The following is a 21,439-nucleotide window of genomic DNA, read 5'->3' on the forward strand; positions in this document are numbered from 1 at the left end:
CATTCCAGCAAACTACACACATGTAAATACAAAACAAAACATATAAAAGCCTATTGTTTTGCTACCTTTGTACTCACAACTGTGAAACTGAAGATTAGAAGCTTGAAGATAGAAAGAAGCCACTCATAGCCGAGAGACAGACAAAAGACACAGACCCAAAAAATTCCCTCCCCTGAGCTTTTAAAAATCCGGTTTCCTGATTGGTCCTCTGGTCAGGTGTTTGGTTCTCTTTGTTAAACCTTTACAGGTGAAAGAAACATTAACCCTTAACTATCTGTTTATGACAGACACATGGCCAGAAAGGTTTAAGCATCCTGCAGGATAAATGATCCAAATTCAATCTTTAGGGACATATTAGTAGATAATGTTTGTAGTTTTGTGTGTTTACATATATACTGTTAGAGGTTAAACAGTTCCTGTCTATGCTGTAGTCTTAATTCAGAGATCAAAATGAGATCTTAACATTTAAATGAATTGTAAATATATTAGTATCACTGTATTGATCTCTCTTTGAAATGTATAGCAAATCACCTGCAAATGGTGGAAAACAGGCAATTGCCTTATGTTAATCTGTGTATCTAATTACCGGTGATGCTTAGGAAATAGGTTTACTTCAGAGTCTCGATGATTGCCTATTGGTCGCCTAAGAACTCTGAGCTGTCAAGAGAAGGCCTGAAACTACATAAAAAGCCCTTGGGTCCTGATCCTCTCTCTCTCAGATCTGCTTGTGGCTTTATGCAGGGGAAGCTTAAATCTTAAGACTGAGATCTCCAGTCCCACTTGGATCTCCCTGGATATGAACACTGTTCTTGGAATTAGTCCATAGATTCAGTCCAATTTGTAACTCCATAGCTCACCATCTCTACTATGAAACTAATCTCAGAACTGCACTCATGTCTGTATGTATACTGATCTTTTAACCAATACTCACTCACTCTTCTTTTTTAATAAATTTTAGTTTCGTTAATAAGAATTGATGTAAGCGTGTATTTGGGTAAGATCTGAAATATTCATTAACTTGGAAGGTGATGTGTCCAATCCTTTGGGATTGGTAGAACTTTCATATTTGACTTGGGTGTCTGGGTGGAAGCCCAAGGCTGGGTTGCTAGAACGGATCTGTGTTTTGGCTTCTGTGCAACCAGTACGGTACTGTAGAAGCTGTTTTGTGGTGGGTTGGTAAATCTAAGTATTGGAATATCCATCAGGTTGGGGATTGTCTGCCCCATTCTTTGCAGTTTGCCCTAATTAAATAACTTCAATGTGGTCCCCCCCGGTGCCCTGATCACAGGTCCTAAGGCAGAAGACTCCTGCAGGCAGCCAAGCCAAACTGCCAAGCTATGGGAAGAAGCAGAGGTGGTGAAGCCTAGAGATCCAGTGAAAGAGTCAGGACCTACCCTGGAGTGAGTGAAAGTTCAAGGCCTATCACCAGGAAGGGTGTACTCACAAGAGACTACAGAAGGGTGCAAGGCATAGCACATCCTGTAATCCATGACAAATATGAAGGAAGGAAGGAAGGAAACAGCATGTTAAATGAAATGTGTGGATGATACTAAGGATGCGTAGTCAGTTACCCACATACCCATGCTGGTAAGCAAAGGATGTGCGTTGCATGGTGTGCCACTGAAGACAAATTAACTGCCAATTTTGCCCTGAATAGGGAAAAAAGATGCAAACATCACTGAGGACAGAGAAACAAAGGGATCTAAGGCCTGATACTGCAGGGTTCTCACGTCTTTCTGGAAGTGCCTTCAACTTTCACTGACTTGCACTTACACGGATCAAAGCCCCTTAGAGAAGAGAAATATGAGCAGTAAATAAAAACAAAATGTGGAAAGATGGAAACCAACTACACATCTGGGAAAAAATAATCCCAAACATTCAATAAAAGGGAGATAACGAAGAAGCAGAATGCAGAGACATCAATAGGTATGAACACAGGCAGCAAATTAGACAAAAGTATGCAATACAACATGACAGCAAAAAGTCTCCTCTTGGAGCAGTGATGAGAAGTCCCTCTTTGGGAGACCCCACCTGTTCCCAGTCTCTCAATTTCAGAGGCCTCATGAAATGAAATTAATAGACAGCAGGTTTAAAACAAACAAAAGGAAGTATTTTTCACACAATGCAGAGTCAGCCTGTGGAACTTCTTGCCAGAGAACGTTGTGAAGGCTGAGACTGTAACAAGAGGTGGGCAAACTACGGCCCGTGGGCCAGATCCACAAGGAACCGCAGCCAATGGGAGCTTCGGGGGAGGTACCCGCAGGTGACGACAGCGCGCAGAGCACTCTGCCCCCCCGCCCCCAGGGGCCACAGTGACATGGTGCCAGCCACTTCCAGGAGTGGCTCAGCGTGGGGCCAGGGCAGGCAGGGAGCCTGTCTTAGCCCCGCTGCACGCCACTGCCACCCCGGAGCTGCTCCAGGTAAGTGGCGCCGGCCAGAGCCCGCATTCTGCACACCTCCTAGACCCCAACCCCCTCCTGAACCTGAGTCCCCTGCTGCACCCACCCATACCCCAACCCCCTGCCTCTTCCCACACCCTCCTGCGCCCCCTTGTATACCCCGCACCCCTCCTGCACCCCAACCCCCTGCCCAAGCCCTACATTCATGGCTCTGCATGCAATTTCCCCACCAAGATGGGGCCCTCGGGCCAAAAGTTTGTCCACCCGAGCTATTCAGGATTAAAAAAAAAGAAGTAGATAAGTTCATGAAGGATAAGTCCATCAATGGCTACTCGTCAGGATGGGCAGGGATGGTGTTCCTAGCCTCTGTTTGCCAGAAACTGGGAAATGGGTGACAGAGGGTGGATCACTTAGTGATTACCTGTTCTGTTGATTCCCTTTGGGGGACCTGGTACTGGCCACTGTCAGAAGACAGGATACTGGGCTACATGGACCTTTGGTCTGACCCAGTATGGCTGTTCTTATGTTCATGCCCCAAAGCAGAAAGGCGGCAATTGCTCGACACAGTTTTGGGCATAGGGACATCCTACCTGAAATACTACACTTAATTCTGGACATCTCATTACCAGAAAGAACAGACTGTGATCTCTTTGGGCAGCAAGGGTGCACATGTGTGTCCGCGTGCGCACAGCGCCTTGACAGTACAAGGACAGAAATAACTACTAACATCCACAGTAGGTAAAGGGCTTAAGGGATTTACAAGTAAAGAATCACAATTATACATGCATAACTTAGTAAGAAATGAGTAATCAGGGATCAAACATTTACAAGTATTTGAAGGATGCAATAATCATGAAGGAAGGAGAAATGTTTAAGGTGAAACATAGGAATGTAATTAGAAAGAATGGGATAAAATTAAGCAAAATAAAAATTTAGGCTACACCAAAATCTCTTTACTAAGAGGGAGATGTATTAGGACTGTGGAATAAACTCCACAAAGGTAGCAGATAAAGCACTAGAGACAGACTGCAGGGAACAACCCTGTCCTGGCTGACAAGATGGAAACTAGCAGAACAGGTCTTTTTCATCTCTAGTGCATGTAACAACTGAGATGGTAGCCAGGTAAAGTTAATAAAGACATGGTACCTTCCCAGTATTTCATCTCTTTCTTCTGAATGCTAAATATGATCATCTTTCACTAGAAGCTGTTCCAGGGGAAATACCAGAGAAATCCTCATCAATTTATCAGCTAAAGCTTAAGTCAGCAGGATTGTAGATGGCTGGATTTATTAACAGCTCTCCTGACTGTCAGAAAGAACACAGCCTTGATTACCTCTCAGAGGGTCATTCAGGGAGAAATAAAATGAGTTTTACAAAATAAAAAAAGCGCACTTCAGACGATCAAGTATCTCTGACAAGCACCACATACAAGAGGATTCATCACCTGGTCAAAAGAGAAACACAGCAACAGTTCCCTGCTGAATGTTCAGGATTAATCACTTCAGAAAAAGACCAATTTGAAAGCACAGTGGAAAACTCACAGGCCTACCATATATGTTCTGAACAGGAAACCAGCTGTGTGTATTCCAATCCCACCTGCCAACTGACACACGATTAGGGACCCACCTCTGCCTTTTGAAATGAGACTAACCAAATCAGTGGCTGCATTAGTCACTAGTGCTTGGAAACTTCATGGGATAGACTGAAACTGGCTGTAAATAGCAAAATAATATAAAACCACCACAACCAGGCAAGTTGTGTCTGGAACATCACTAGGGCTCTATACAAACAGAGCACACCACCCAGGAACCAGCCTCCTTCCAGAGATACAATAACTGCATTAGCCAAGGTAAAGTTCCCAGCATTTACCGTCCATTTGACTACTTCCCATCAGTAACTGTGACTGGGAGACCCCACACCAGGTCTATCCCTAACAGCAAGAACATTCAGAGTAATTGCTGCTACTCTGCAAGCAGTTTACAGCCCTGCAAGATACAATGGCTCCTTACTGTGGACTTTCAATATCCATCCTGGACTTAGGGGGTCAACAATTAACATAAAGTTACTTTTCTATATACTGAACCATTAACAGACTCCAGGATTCTCACCCAACAGGTGATGGGGGAAAAGAGTTGAAAGTGTGGGAGTTACAGGAAGCGATGGCAGAATACAGACAAGTGGTTACTTCCTGGAGCCACTCTTAGGAAAGAACGTTGCTTTAAAAGTGCCCCATCTTGTTGAGAGTCAACAGAATTGCTCAGGAAGCTGGAGCCATTGACGCCATAAGAGCACTGTTGCCGGGATGCTCACACTACTGAAGTCTAAGTTGACACAGGTATGCAGAAACTCATCCAAGCAGCACCCTTGTGGAAGTCAGCATTCATGGTTAACAGGATGCTATTCTGCAGAAGCTAACAATATCCTGCTAATAGCAGTCCCAAGAAGTCTTGAACTATCACTACATCCAGGCATTGTTGTTGTGCATTAAGATTAAGAAGAGGGGTGCAAGACTGTAAACATAAATGTAAAGAAGCAGGGAAGACAGAGCTGCAGGCTATAATGAGTAGATCACAGGCCAAATTAAGACACTTCCCAAGCACTAGTAAGCAAAGCTCAAAGTGTAGACTCAGAATCTTTTCCATTCCTCCAGACCTTGCAGGGTTCTTTACCTGATCTGTTTTGAAGGAGATGAATATAATTAATATAAATTGTTGCATGTTTGGTAGTGATATCCCAGTGGTAGTGATGTCCCAATCCAAAGATCTTTAGTAGAAAGAGACCGAACGAAAACAAAAACCACCAAGTCCTAGGTAATCCCTTTCTACTTAAACTGCTTCTGAGAACGCTACTCTTCATCAAACCATGGGAAGCAAAGCAATGTGGGACAGGAGTAAGCTTAAATCATTACCCCACTATGCTTCCTCCTTAAATGCAGAGTAAGAGAGAAAGAAGATCTGGGAAGAAGAATAAAAGTCAGGGACAGAAATATTTTAAGCTCCTGCTTTTAACAGCTCTATCTGGACTCCAGTGACAAGAAACCATCACTCAGAAGAGTATTCGTTGTGGTTATGCCAGTAAAAGTGATCATGGACAATTTGAAATTGTCACATCTACGTTTCCTGCAGAGAGACAAGTAGTTAGGAGCCATTAGGAAAGGAATAGATAATAAAACAGAAAAAATCATAATGCCACTATATAAATCCCTGGTATACTCACACCTTGAATATTGCATGTAATTCTGGTCACATCATCTCAAAAAAAGATGCATTAGAATTGGAAAAGGTACCGAGAAGGGCAACAAAAATGATTAGGGGTATGGAACAGCTTCCACACGAGGAGAGATTAAAAAAATTGGGACGTTTCAGCTTGTAAAAGAGACTACTAAGAGAGGTCTATAAAATCGTGAATGGCATGGAGAAAGTAAATAAGAAAGTGTTATTTATCTCTTCCCATAACATAAAAACTAGGGGTAACCCAATGAAATTAACAGGCAGCAGGTTTAAAACAAACAAAAGGAAGTACTTCTTAACACAAATGCACACTTGTGGAACCTGTTGCCAGGGAATGTTGTGAAGGCCAAAACTATAAGGGAGTTCAAAAAAAAGAGTTAGATGAGTTAAGGAAGCTAGAACCACAAGTGGCTATTAGCCAAGATGGTCAGAGATGCAACCCCCTGCGCTGGGTGTCCCTAGCAACTGTTTGCCAGAAACCGAGAGCGGACAACAGGGGCTGGATCATTTGATGATTACCTGTTCATTCCCCCGAAGCACCTGGCATTTGCCACTGTCCAATGACAAGATATAGGGCTAGATGGACAATTGGTCTGACCTAGTATGGCTGTTCTTATGGACTTATGTAATAGCTATGCCTGGAGTATTTGTACATCAAGGTTCTAGAAGTCACTGCTCATCAGCATTTCTGGGTCCAGCACATGTTACCCAGAAATTTCATATATACATCTGCTAGTTTCTTTTTTAATTTTATTTATATGGTGGTCATAAGTTCAACCATCCAGGATGACACTTCTTGTTCTTGCATTAAAGGTCCTACAGATCACAGTCCCTTCTGGCCTACTTCTCAGAACTGGTCACCTTATGTATCTTCTTCAAAAAGAGGGGATCTCCTGATCTTCCTGGCTGAATGTTTAGCCAGCCATACATCTTTCCCCTTTGTGTATGTGTAAATAAGAAGACCAAGCCAACCTCACAAGTTTACTTACAAGCTGGTCTGGAATGGAGAAATCACTGAGACAAGGAGGGATGAAGGCTCCCAAACCAAACACTTTTGCCTGAAGACAAGACAGTAATAATCTGCTGTGCTGCTCACCAAAGTAACTACCCCATATCTCTACCAGTGCATGTAAATTCATGTTCTCAAAGGCCCTGGAAATCTGAGAATTACAGAACATCTCCATGTAGGAAAGGAGAGAGTGGCACTGAACGTAAACCAGTTCTCTGCTTTATAAAATCAAGGTCAAAGCATGCAGCTAGCTCTCACATCCTAAAGCCTCTTGTTTCTTTCTGAAAAGATGACTACTGTTGGAGGAACTCTGAGATGACTCCTTTGGACCCCAGTGTGAGAGGTCAATGAGGCTGTCAAGAATGGTGGAGAGAAGGCAGGTAGGAGGCTGGAGGCCTTTGTTGAATAGAAAGGCCATGGCTTACCCTACATTGCCTAGAGTGTTTATTTTAAACCTGGTGCAAGGTAACTTGCTAAGAGACTCATAGGTCTGGGAACCGAATATTCCACAGCTGGCCTCATTACAGAAGAGAACCAAGTAATCCCTGGTGCTCTGAAGCACGTGAACATCCTGAAGAAGGCTCGTCCACTCTGCAAGTTAATAGGTGGCTGTCATGAACCCATGGTCTTACCGACTGGGGCTGCCAAAGACTGGCTCCTGCAGTGCAAATGTACTGATCACAGATCTCTATCTAGGCATTTCTACTGCACTTGCATTGAACTGAAAAACCTAAACACCATGATGGGACCTAACGTCAAAGAGCCCAGCCCCTCTCTTTGTCCATAGGAAATACTGCTGAGGACTACTCATGTGTGTCACAGTCACAGACCAGAAGGGATCTTCCCCAGTATTGATGTAAATTGGACTGTAAAGCCGAACAATTCCCAGGATTTAGGAGGGAAGAAACAGAGCTAACAGTGAGCAGTGCTGGTACAACAGTGACCTCTTCCTATGGGACAAATGGTACCAGAGTCAGAGCAGAGAATGGGAGAGACAGTATGCATACGAAGGGGAGAAGGTACATACATGAAACAAATGTAATTGCTGAGCTCTTCCCAATCTATATTCTAACAGGCAACTGATTTTTAAAGGCAGACAGAGGGAGTCAGCCACAATCACACCTTTAGCCTTGGCTTGAAACCCTTTTCCGTGAAGGTTTTCAGACAGAGTAACATACTGCCCTAAATATTTGCTTTTCTGACAAACACAGTAAATCTGCATTCTCTCCCATGCTTGCTGCAGACAGAGACAGGGAGACAGATGGCAGAAATTCAGGACATAGAAATATTTCTGCATATGAATATGACAATCAATCTGCACTGTATGCAAAGATTTTAACCTGCTGGTGTCCAAGGAACCCAAGAGCATTGCCCACTGCAAGGATGACTCCCGTGTCAGAACTGCTCCAAGCCAAAGGAAATCGCCAAGAGACACCTGTTCTCTCTTGTGCAAGTCAATTTAAGGGATTTTAAGCCTGCAGGATTTACTGAAATCAATAACAAGGACATCTTCCCTCATTAAATGTACCAAAGCATGCTCCTCATTCCAAGAATGCTGGAGGATTGCAAACAAGGCTGGGACATTAGGGAGCTCAAGATGGATGAGGGCTTGTCTACAGGGAAAACTTTTACCAGTTATACCGCTATAATTGTATCAGTGTAGTTCGATAGTTATACCAATAAGGCCCCACATAGACACTCCTATTTCTGAATCAGAGAGTTTCAGTATGGGGAGGTATACTAAGATAAGTATATCAGTTTAAATTCACATCTTAGTTTATACTGGCATAACTTGCCTGTGCAGACAAGCCCTGAGCTTACAGTTGTCAGTTGTACTTAGTATGGAAAAGTATGCTGAAGCTGAGAGGTTAAACATGTGTTAGTGGGTGGGTATTAGTGAGTGGGAAGTGAACAGAATCTATTTTAGGAGAAAATCCCAACAGGGTTGCATAGGAGAGAGCGGGGTTTGGGGCAGGGAGGAGAAGGTGGGTACCGGTGGCAATTCTACAGGGCCACAAGAGTGTAAGCTCACATTACTGGGGAACAAGTTTCTTGTGGGCCAGCAAATCTGAAAGCACACAATAATACACCCGTAAAACCCTGGAAAAAAGACTGAAGGGGCTGAGCAAGGCCTGGGCCTCCAGAGCCCTGTGCAACTATGGAAAAGGTGAAGGATGAAGTAACTATCACTGCCTGCTCATAGATCCAGTAGAGCACACGGGTAGTAACTATCACATATGCCTCCTTCCCCAGGATCCCTAAACAAAGACTAAAGAGGGAGAGAAATTTACAATCTGATTTATCCAGAGTAGAAAGACAAGAAACCAAGGCAGCTTGCTAGCACTTCAGGAAACGCTCTCTAGGATTCCAGAAGCAAAAGCAAGCCACTGAAAGCTGAAAAGTATGGTGGTGATGGAAGGGAAGGATAGCGATGAAAGTACTGACCTATCCCCATCTTTCTCACCCATCACAGAGGGCGGGAGAGATGTGGTGTAAGGTCTGAGGCCTTTTTTCTGCAGCCACATTAGGACAGCAGTAGCCATGTGCTAAAAAGTAAGGGGGGGGGGGAGGAGGAGAAGGGAATCACATCCTCACATTCCATCTAAATAATATTAAAACAATGAAATATTGGGCTGTTAAGAAGATGCTCCTGTCCTAATGGTACCCACCATCACCAGATAAGATGTTTAAAGATCTGTTTCTTTAAGAAAACTTTGTTTGATGGCATTCTATTGGGCAAGGAATCACTTATTAACAGCAGTGAGTGTGAAATCTATACGCCTTTATGCCTTCGTGGTTCCTACTTTATTGTTTACCGATATGATTTCTGTCTGGTCTTTGTTTGTCTGTCACATAACTAATTTCACAAAATTTAAATCAATTAAGGTGGTGGTGTATGATTGGCTAAAGAATTGTTTCACAATACGCTAGGATTAGTCAAATTATTTTGTAGTACTTAACCAATCATTTTAAGCTAAAGGTTTAGCTAAGCAGGATTCAAGTTTAACTGTATAAACTGGGGTCCAAAAGGAAGTTCCTTGGAACCTAATTCCAGGACACAACCCAGGATCAGAGCTGCCAGACTCAACCCCCTGCCAACCGTATCAGGCAGAAATTGGAGAAGCTCCGGACTGGCCACCAGAAAAAGTTGATTTGTCTTATTGGCAGTGGTGAGCACTGTAAGCTTAGTGTGTGCATTCTGCTTTGGTAACTGATAACAAATAGAGGTTAAGAATATTACTGCGTAAGGCACTTTCACTGGTAAAAGGCCCCGCAAACCCTCCGAAGAATGAGCCCTGAGTCCTAGGAACCGAGAAAGGGTGGGGAGCCTAAATTAACCAGGTTATGCCTTGAGCCCCTGTAAGGATAAAGGTAGGGCACCCTAGAGAGTGTGGGTAACAGTGGAAGCTAAACTAGGTCAATAAGAGCAGAAAAGGGAAAGACGAATCAGAAAAGGAAAGAGTATCAGGAAAGGTAAAGCAAAGAAGGGACAACTGGAAAGACGGAAGGAAAACAAAAAGGGTTTCACTGTGAGAGGTCAGCGGACAAAACTGAAAGATGAGTCACAAGGCAAATTCTAACGCAAAGGTCCCCACGCTAGGTCCCTGTTATCAGCCAGAGAGACAATGAAGCAGAGGAAAGAGAGGCAGAGAATGTCCTTAAGATGCAGAGGGGCAGAATTCAGTATGGACTTTTCATTCCCAAAAAGCTCAGTTAGCACAGAGGGAAGAAAGACTCCTCAGCATGAAATGAAAGGCGGCCTCAGGAACTGCGTGAATATTACCTGCAGGGGAACACATTTCTCTACCGGGATCGGCTTTGCTGTGTGAATGGAGAACGTATCAACCATTTTCACCAGCAGAACCACGTTCCCCAGAAGATGAATGGGAGACAATAATGGAAATACTAAGGGCTGTGTTTGCTGGGCCCGTGAAGATGTCACATTGATGCTCCTCCAGCCCACAGAGTTGCTTAGGGAAAGCTATTAGGCAGCTGACACTTCTGCATATCTCACCTCATTTATATCTTACACAAACAAAGGCCACAATGAAAAGAGAAGATGCATGCACTACCCCTGCGTTTTTGAGTATTTAATTGCTGGAGCATGAAATGACAGTTCCACTGAATAATATTTCAGAAAAATTCTGCCACCCCCTTACTCCTCAACAGGAAAGGGATTTATCTGCTGCTACTTTGAGAGGTGCTAAATTCAATTCTGTCCTTCATAAAAGGGGCTTCACCTCGAATCAAATGTCATGGGGTATGCTGCTACCCCAGCAGGTGGTGCTGTAGGAAGTGAGGGTAAGAGCTCCGACAGTGGGAGAGGTTAGTTCTTCTGATGCCAGAAGGAGACACTGTTGAGGACAGTCTAGAAGCCCAGGCCATTGGAGTGCTCACAGCTCCCACAGTCCCAGTACCCCTGAGCAGATTGTTTTGTATGGGGATCCTGTGCTTGGAGAATGCAAGTGTGATAAAGATCAAAATAAAAGTGGATACTTGCAACAGCTGGAAAAATTCTACTTTGAAATGGAACAAATAATGAATGAATGGAAAGGTCACAATCAACAGGGCAGGGAATGCAAGATGGACCTTTCTTATCTCAATGCCTCTGACACAGGGCCGGTATAAGGATATTTTGCGCCCTAGGCAAAACTTCCACCTTGCGCCCCCCCTCCAATGTCCAGCCCCCACCTTCCTACGGCCAAGTTCCCCCAAGGGTCCAGATGTTCACAAAGTCCAGGGGGCACCGGAAAGGGGGGGGGCTGCAAAGAGGGGGCCATATGGGGGCTCTTCCAGGGAGTGAAGGTGGCAGAGAGGGGGGTGCACAGGATTGTTGCAGGGGGTGGAGGTGGCCAAGAGGTAGAGGGGGCAGGGTGTAGTGACAGGGAAGAGATTGCACAGAGGCAAAAAGCGCTCATTGCAGGGGGTGCAGTGGCAGGGAGGGAGTGGCAAAAGGGAGAAGTGAGCAGGAGGGAGTTGTTGCAAGGGGCTGGCAGGCGCAGGGGTGTGAAGGTGGCAGGGAGGAGTTTGCACAAGGGAGGAGTGGGCAGGTGGGAGGTGGCAGGTGAGGTCCCGAGGTTGATGCAGCGGTGAAGGTCACCGTGGCTGGCTCGGGGGGTTGCCAGGTGGAAGTTGCCCCGCCCAGAGGCAAAAGTGGCAGGACAGGGTGGGTTGTTGGGGCACGGGGTGCACAGAAGAGAAGGTAACTGGTCGGTGGGTGAGGAGTGGGTGGTGCTGGCTGGGGGAGGAGGGCCTGGGTTGCTCCCACATACACCATTCCCTTGGCCAGGGACTGGACCTGCCCACCCCCCCCCGCTCCGCGGGCCTGTGCGGCTCCCCACAGCCTGGCTAGGTATCTTGCAGGTGGAGTAGAACCCAGCTTCTCCACCCGAAGAACAGAGTGCAGTTGCGCCTTCTTCCCTGCACCGCGGGCCAAGCCGGGCTCCCCACCGCCCCTGGGGCTCTCAGTGGCGGCACAGGCATCCAGCCCCCCTGTGCCTGAGCCTGCTCTCACTGCCACCACTGAGAGCCCTGGGGGTGGCAGGGAGCCCGGCTCAGCCCACGGTGCGGCGAAGTAGGCGCAGCTGCTAGCGCTAGACCCTCCCCTTCCCCGCTCCGCTGCCGGCTGCTCACCCAGGGAGAGGGACTGGCTGCATCACAGGCGGCCCCTCTGGAGCCGGGGAGCAGCAGCAGCCTTGTGCTATGCTGTTTAAAAAAAATTGGGGGGCACCGCTTTTTGGCGCCCTCAACCACTTGATGCCCTAGGCAGCCACCTAGTCCGCCTAATGGTTGCACCGGCCCTGCTCTGACAGTAACTGGTGCCCAAGCTCTTTAAGCAACCCACTACAGTTAGTCAGATGCCTGTGTGAAGAACCTCACCCTTCCATATAGTGGAAAGAACTTGCTGCAAGTCATTTTTGTCAGGACCACGCTACAGTACACTCCAACAGCACAGCTCCAAGCAGAGGCTTGCATGGAACCCAGTATAGGGGATTAAGAATGGAGGAAGGCCTCATCTAAGAGGAAAACTACCCTGCAGAAATAGTGAGAGAGAGAACCAGTCATCCTAGAAGTTTGCTGTCCTCAGCTCTGCCTGGAGGAATCTCTCTGCTACACATTGGTGCATTTATCATCTGTACAGAAGTCAGGGTTCAACCTTATAACCCCTGTGAGAAGGGAGCCCCTCAAAGCTATCTCCATAGCTACAGTAAATGGAGAATGGAAGCACATGCTGACTATGCTCTCCCTCTACTCAGCTCAATGAAGCACCACTGTCACCTGAAAAATCTTCCTTGCTCCTACTCTGCTACAGCTTTGAGTTCACCTCCCTCCTTGGATTCTGCTCTTGACATGAAAGACAGGACAGGATCCTGCTTAACCAGAACTCCAGCAGCAAGTCAGCTGGAGGCATTGAAGTGAAGTAGGCAGCTCAATTTGTGTCTCATTTGTTTGTTATAAAAGTGCAGGGGACTGATTAGTGACAGATGCTGCTCTAATTTCTGATCAAATGGCCTAAACGAGCCTGAGACAAGTTTGCTTATTGAGCAGTAGGAACTTATAAAGCAGCCATTGGGAAAACAGCATGATGTAGTGGGAAGAGGCAGGGTGCACAAACTTACTCAAAGTCTTCAAACTCCAGATCATTTCCCTCTACGGATGGGCCTTGGTTCTCTGATGTGGAAGCAGACGACGAGGAAGAGCGGAGACGATTCTGTTGGTAACGCATGGAGCGCTGACGAATACTGTCCCTCCGGGAAAGATACTGGATCATTCTCTGAGCATAATATGCTGCAGGAGATAACCTAAAAAAGGAAGAGAGAAAGAAACATGTTATAATCTATAACTTGAGGACCCAAAGGAGCAGAGAATGAGTGCGCAATCCTACTTTTCCTGTTGAAATCTGGTGATCATGAGGCAAAGGACATTGCACCCCATATACAATGGCTGGGAAATAGGTGGTACAGAGACAAGCAAAAAATAGGAAAAGAGCAATGGAGAAGAGCGCAAGGAAACTTCCCCTTTAAAGATAAGCCTTCCACTTCATTCTTCAGCTGGGGAACAGACACAACAGTATCTGCAGACAGCACCACTGATGGTTAACAGACACTTGTTTTTTCAGATTCCTTGGAACATGCTCTTTCATTTATCCCCACCTCAGTCAACTAATTCCAGCAGAGGGTTCTGAACAACCACTAAGAACCAAGGACATTGACAATAAAGGACCCTGCTAATCAGTTCTGAGGGCAAAGGCAGCAGCAGCTTTCAGATGAGACATTAAGCAGAGGTCTGTGCCTACTGCTAGTCACCACAATACAAGATACAGGAGGAACTTAATTTTTCATGAAGAGCTACAAACGAATACTTGGTTGAAGGCCCTTTTAGAATTTTGTCCCAAGGGACACAATTCTAATGACCTGGTCAATAATCAAACAGATTTTATCAACCTAGGCTGTGCAAAGGCTATAAATGGACACGGATAGGAGTTGCTAGACTCCTGGAATATATGTTCCTGTTATTGTAAAGCACTTTGGGATATCGAAGAAGTCAAAGAATGGCTACGCAGGTGGTGTGAGAGAGAGGGCTTTGGATTTTTTGACCATGGGATGGTGTTCCAAGAAGGAGGAGTGCTAGGCACCTAACAAAGAGAGGGAAGAGCTTCTTCACAAACAGGCTGGCTAACCTAGTGAGGAGGGCTTTAAACTAGGTTCACCAGGGGAAGGAGACCAAAGCCCTGAGGTAAGTGGGGAAATGAGATACCGGGAAGAAGCACAAGCAGGAGAGACCAAGAGGGGAGGACTCCTGTCTCATACTGAGAAAGCTTACAAGAAGTGGAAGATTGGACAAATGACCAGGGAGGAGTATAAAAATATTGCTCAGGCATGCAGGAGTGAAATCAGGAAGACCAAATCACACTTGGAGTTGCAGCTACCAAGAGATGTTAAGAGCAACAAGAAGGGTTTCTTCAGGTATGTCAGCAACAAGAAGAAAGTCAAGGAAAAAGTGTGGACCCCTTATTGAATGAGGGAGGCAACCTATTGACAGAGGATGTGGGAAAAGCTAATGTACTCAATGCTTTTTTTGCCTCTGTCTTCACGAACAAGGTCAGCTCCCAGACTGATGCACTGGGCAGCACAGCATGGAGAGGAGATGACCAGTCCTCTGTGGAGAAAGAAGTGGTTTGGGACTATTTAGAAAAGCTGGAGCACAAATCCATGGGGCCGGATGCACTGCATCCGAGGATGCTAAAGGAGTTGGTGGATGTGATTGCAGAGCCATTGGCCATTATCTTTGAAAACTCATGGCAATCGGAGGAGGTCCCAGATGACTGGAAAAAGGCTAATGTACTGCCCATCTTTAAAATAGGAAAGGAGGAGGATCCGGGGAACTACAAGCCAGTCAGCCTCACCTCAGTGCCTAGAAAAATCATGGAGCAGGTCCTCAAGGAATCAATTTTGAAGCACAGAGGAGAGGAAAGTGATCAGAAACAGTCAACATGGATTCACCAAGGGCAAGTCATGCCTGACTAACCTAATTGCCTTCTATGAGGAGATAACTGGGTCTGTGGATGACGGGAAAGCAGTGGATGTGTTATTCCTTGACTTTAGCAAAGCTTTTGATATAGTCTCCCACAGTATTCTTACCAGCAAGTTAAAGTAGTACGGGCTGGATGAATGGACTATAAGGTGGATAGAAAGCTGGCAAGATTGTCGGGCTCAACGAGTAGTGATCAATGGCTCATGTCCAGTTGCAGCGGTATCGCGGAAGTGCTCTGGGGGCGGTTTTGTTCCGTTCTCGATTATGATTGGAGGATGACATAGGACTGCGCTTCAGACGTTTGCAGGCTGACACTAACCTGAGAGGGAGTGCGTAGATTGCTGGAGGGTAGGATAGGATTACCGAGGATTCTAGACAAATTAGAGGGTGATGGGCCAAAAAGACACCTGATGAGGCATCAACATAAGACAAGTGACAGAGTCCGCATTAGGACAGAAGGAATCCATTGCTCAGAACTAGGGACCAATGTCTAGGCAGCCGTTCTGTAGAAGACCTTAGGGGTTATAGTGAATTAGAGCTGGATTTATGCGTCAACAGTGTGCTCGGTTGCCAGAAGGCTAACGGCCTTTTGGCTATAAGTAGTGCATTGCCGGCAGATTGAGGATGTGACCTTCCCCTCTGTTTCACCTTGGTGGCCTAACTGGGTTTGTGGTCCAGTTTTGGGCCCACACTACAAAGAGATATGGGAGTTGGAGAAGTCAAGCAGAGGGCAACAAAATGACTTAGGGGGCTGGAGACATGACTTAATGAGGAGAAGCTGAAGGATGGGATTGTTTAGTCTTGCAGAGGAGCATGAGGGGGATTGATAGTGCTTTCAACTACCTGAAAGGGGGTTCCCAAGAGGATGGATCTAGACTGTTCTCAGTGGCAGCAGATGACAGAACAAGGAGTAATGGTCTCAGGTTGCAGTGGGGGAGGTTTAGGTTGGATATTAGGAAAAACTTTTTCACTAGGAGGGTGAAGCAGCACTGGAATGAGTTACCTAGGGAAGTCATGGAATCTCCTTCCTTAGAGGTTTTTAAGGTCAGGCTTGACAAAGCCCTGGCTGGGGTGATTTAGTTGGGAATTGGTCCTGCTTTGAGCAGGGGGTTGGACTAGATGACCTACTGAGGTCCCTTCCAACCCTGATATTCTAGGATTCTAGTATGAAAGACATAATGAGAAACCAATGCCTACTCACCTGTGCCTGGCAGTCCCCCCACTGCCATACCATAAATCCTAGCATGCATAAATGCTTCTGCACATAACCAGCACCTGTTGCAGGCAGACAGGGAAGTGACTATCTACGTCCTGGTAGTCAAGACCATATTAATAGCTGGCCAGAAGGAATCTCATTTAGCTGAGCCTAGCAATGAAATTCTCTTTGCACTGGGAAGACCAGTGAGACAACTAGGGTCTTGAATCACCCTTCCAGATGACAGACTAGCTTCTAGTGATCTGTACTCTGCAACATTCCCTACTGGATACCAGCCTGCTTTTCTCTCTACATATGCTTGATTAGACAATCTCAGGAGGCCAACAAAACACAACTTTTAGTGGACAATATGTCATTCAATATCTGTAATCAAACAGTAATAATTCAGATTTCTTCCTGCAGCACTTGATCCAGAAGAGGATGTGAATTTAGTAAGTCACTCGGGTAAGCAGGAGGGTCACTTCAGAACCCACAATAGATGAATAGTGCCATTCACCGAAAAACATGACATTCACACGAATGCCAAATGGAGTCAAAGCTCAACAGCTCTGTCTCACTTTGCAAACAGAGGAGCTGAGGTTTCACTCAGTGAGGGAAATCTCATCAGGTAACCACGGCATTTACCAACTCAGATGGATGCCTGCACGTGAAGAAGCTTGTGTGTTGTAATGATGCTCATTTTGTAATATGGTAATACCATTAACTAGAGAGCTCTGATGACTATATTCCTGTATAATGTCTCTTTAAACAAAAGATCACTGTTGTAGTGATTATTGTTTCTGATAGTTACATGGCAAGGATATGTATGCTGTTAATACTTTTTTTTTTGGGGGGGGGGGAAGCAACAGATGTAAATGTGATTTTTCTAGTACAAAGATTTACTAGGGGTACAAACCTTTAACACCTCAAATACTTAAATAACCATCTCCCTAGCATACTGTTTATGAAAATGCCTGTTTAATATTAGAACTGAATTCCTGACTATTTGAGATTAGATTTTCACTCTTTGCCTGGTCTGCACTGACTGCCCTGAACAAACTGTGCTCAGATTTCTACCTAGTGCAATTCAAAAGTGTCTCCTATGCCCTCAAAGTTCACTTCGTACTTCCAGCCTCTCTCATCCCACTGAATCATGGAGAGAAAAATCCTCATGCACTCACTGGATTGTCTTTTAGAGTGCAGTGAATGTGATGGGCAGAGAAAGACAGGGGTCCCTTTGGGTGTTTGTCCCTCCTTTTTATAGTTTCAGTCCCCCTCTCGAAAAACATTTCAATCCAAGAACCAGGAGCCAAAGAGAGCCTATGTGGAAGGCTAGTCCCTGCTGGTTTTTTCACCCGTTTGAACTTCCTTTGTCTTCCCTTCATGCTTGATGGCGGTGTTTACTACTTAAATGCAAACTAAGCAGAGTGCACATTCCTTTGTTTAGGACAGACCTGTTTGCCAACATCTGTTTGGGCAGGGATGTCGGGTTCGGAACATGTTTAACACCATCATACAGGGGAATCTTATAACTTCACATACAATGTTGCCACACACATTTTACCAGGACAACATTGACCAGCAAATTATGAGTTTTCAAATGATATCTTACAAGGCATTCTTTGTACAAAGATTATTAGAATAGCGTATGGGATGTGAATAAAGGCCTGTATTCTGTCAGAGCTACTTAGCAACACACAAACTTTGTAGTCGTCCACAAGACAGTAGGCTACTTTTGACACCACAGGATCCAAATTAATTCAGTACATAAGGTGCATATGGATCACACAGATGCTTGCAGTGAATGGACTTAAATTACCAACGCAGGTGGTACAGATTGAGAGACTGCATTGCTGGATGTGTGACAACAACAATTGTTCAAGCTGCTGACTGTGAACCCTGAGGCCAATTTTAGCAATACAGAATCCAGCACCAACCAGCGTAGTCTAAAAAAGACTACAGCATGGCGCTGACTGATGAGGAACCTAGAAGAGGAGGATCTGAATGGCAGCATTCAAACACTTGCTTTAGTTGGCACTAAAGCAGAAGTTCAAACATACTGCACCCTAAATAGAGAGGTGGGCATGCAAGGATGGATTACTAGGTAATACAAAGTGCCTAGTTACAACCCACAAAACTCTAACCAGTCTGGCCATGTAGATAAATGGGCAATCAAGATCTTAGGGAAGATCACTTCTTTTAAGAATGAGGAATCTCCAAGCCTAAAGAATCCCCCCCTCCCCTTGTTTCCTGAGAAAACTCTCCACCTGCTGAAGGAGCTCTGGTCTCTGTTCCTGAAAATACCTGAAGGATCACTAAAGTAACACTAGGCACTCCTTCTGACCAAGGGAGAATTACACTTGCATTTTCATGTCCCCAGCCCCAAGCTGTCCAGAGGCAGAGTAACTTCCCCCTCCCTGTTGCTGACAGCAGAGCTGTTTAAAGCTGATGGACTTGCTTCCATTAGTATACAAGACTCAGCAGTCAACATGTATATTTTAATTAAGTAACTGATTTCCGGTTTCTACTCTATCATCAAACCTGTAAGTACAATTAGATCAGCCGAGCAGGTCCAAAAACCTCTGTCGTCTGTTATCAAGGTTCTGCAGTATGGCTTCCAGTACATACACTTCCTGGCTGTTCCCAAAGTCAGCCTCATGGCAAGATGGCAGTGTGGGATACAAGTCTACTATAGGAAAGTAGGAACACACCTCGCCAGCAGCAACTGTTCCACATAATGAAATATCTCCCCTTCAGGGGTTAACCCTCTTGTTCTATACCTATTCCCTGCTTGAGGGAACAGAGCGAAAGGCGAATGAAAAACAAGGAAACCAGGAGGCCTCTTCAGATTTGGCAATAAAGAATAACTTCAAGCGAGCAACCACAGACTACTCATTCTGGTGATCTCACATATTGCCAGTTATCTTGCAGATTGTGCTACAGATACATGCCCACCCATTTGAACTGAGGCAAAGCTACATACCAGGCACTAACTGCTGCTCCTGTGTCTTCCATGCTTCCTGAGCAGAGGAGGATGCTCAACTCAACTCACCAGGGTCAACATTAAAATCTGCTGAATAGACACCACCACAGTCCTACCCATAGTAACTGCTCCAGCAACTTTGATTTTCTTGGGGTCTTTTCTACTACATACAGTCTGACATGTAGCTGCTTGGAGAGAGAGAGTCCAGGTAAAACTGTCTAGCTGGGATATTAATAAGAACATCCTTATTTCAAGCTGTACTAGCATAACTGCCATCAAAGAGCACCTGTCCTAGGGCAGCAGTTCCCTTGCTCCTTTCCTTTCCTTTCCTTTCCTATTGTCTTAGTAAATCTGGAAGTCCAGGGAAAGGACTTAACAGCCAAGCTTATCTTGAAGTCCAACAAATGAGAACATCTAAACAGAGGACAGGCCCTTTCAACTCCATCATAAGATTCCTGGGAATTTTGAAAGATAGCTTCAAAGTGATCCAAATTTTCCTTGTCTCATTCAATATCCTACACTATTGATTCAAACCAAGCACCATTCCTCATACAACAAGTAGTTGGTGCAACCTAAAATCTAGATCAAACAGAATCACCTTGAACTGAAATTCTTTAAAGTGTAGCTGAAGTTTTTAAAGCTTCCCTAGAGACAAGACACAGCTTGTTTGTTTGTTTTTTAGAGAGTTATTTAATTCCATCTCTGCTTCAAGTAACTTTTCCACTGTGTTTTGTAGGAGGCATCTGGTAGGTGAAGACCTATTGTTGCATCATCAGAAGATTCTGCAGCACACTCAACTGCAATCAATGGAAATAACAGCTTCCCCTACCTTTCTAGGAAGGTCTAGGGGAAACTGGAAAGATCCCATTGTCTCAAAGGATGCCCTTTGGTCCAGCATAATCAATAAACCTGAGGGAAGCTATGCAATGATCATACCCTTACCCCCCACTCAACTTGCAGCTCCAGTTGATGGATCCATGCACCTAACCCTCTGCAGGAGAGAAGGATCTGCTATTAAACACAGACTAATCTCACAACACTGGCCTTTCCCTCCAGTAGATCCTTATAACCCCAATTCTCACACTTAAAACGTTCACCATTTACAGCCCTCAAAGTTCCACGTGGTGAGAGCAAGAATGTGTTTTAAAAACCATTTCCAAGATGAAAACTGCACTTGATTTTGTTCCCCAGTGTAACGGATACCTGGAGCAGCTGTAGCTTCTGTCATGTGTTACAGAAATTCAACATGGAAGAGATTAATTGGGCTTTGTCTACACTGGACTTTCGTTCTCTCGCCGACAAAAAACTTCAAACCCCAATGAGCACCAGCAGCTTAGTCAGCAGGAGAACGCTCTTGCTGACAAAGCACTGTTCACACAGGTGCTTGTCATCAGTAAAACTTTTGTCGTTCAAAGGTGTGAAACACACACACAGACAAAAGTTTTACCGACAAGCACCTGTGTAAACAGTGCTTTGTCAGCAGGAGCATTCTCCAGCTGACTAAGCTGCTGCTGCTCATTGGGGGTTGAAATTTTTTTTTTGTCGGCGGGAGAAAACAGCAACTACACTGCGCTCCTTTTAGCAGCCTGGCTGTAGCAGCACAACTGTGTCACTAAAAGCTGCATAGTGTAAACATAACCTAAGACTCATCTCCCAGAGAGCCAGAGCCACTCTGGATTTAGGTGTTCCAGTCAATGGTGTGTCTTCCACATTACAACTAATAGCGCTCACTGTTAGAAAATTCCCACATATCCAGATAAAGTTCTCTGTTGCCCCATGTATTCCTAACTTTTAATTTTAATTTTAATCTTTCCTTGTAAATAAATCCCTCCAGCCCCCCTTTAGCCACTTTCATTAGTCCTCTAACACACATTTGATACATTTGTCAGCTTCTTTCTGGTTTTCAATCACCCAAGAGTGATGGCAGCATTCTCTGTGGGTCATTCAGAGCCTCAGAGAAACACTAGCCCTCAGCCCACACTCCAGAATGAAAGCTCACAGTACATGAAGGTTTTGTGGCAGTGGACTCTATCACATTTTTGACACCATGTTGAACTGTAGGCTTATAATCATTTATTGCCTTTTTTA

The 21,439-nt window shown here is 45.1% G+C and overlaps 1 protein-coding gene across 4 annotated transcripts in view; it reads right to left on the minus strand.

The window, feature by feature from the left end:
* The window catches only part of AMBRA1 (autophagy and beclin 1 regulator 1), a 190,321-nt gene that overhangs the window by 109,129 nt on the left and 59,753 nt on the right, over nt 1-21,439 (minus strand). For all 4 annotated transcript variants that reach the window (XM_032775083.2, XM_032775082.2, XM_075065286.1 and 1 more), the window contains exon 9: nt 13,259-13,441. In XM_032775083.2, coding sequence (XP_032630974.1) covers nt 13,259-13,441 — 183 coding nt within the window. The remainder of the gene's footprint in view (nt 1-13,258; nt 13,442-21,439) is intronic.

Source organism: Chelonoidis abingdonii, chromosome 4, assembly GCF_003597395.2.
Source record: "Chelonoidis abingdonii isolate Lonesome George chromosome 4, CheloAbing_2.0, whole genome shotgun sequence".
Taxonomy (NCBI): domain Eukaryota; kingdom Metazoa; phylum Chordata; order Testudines; family Testudinidae; genus Chelonoidis; species Chelonoidis abingdonii.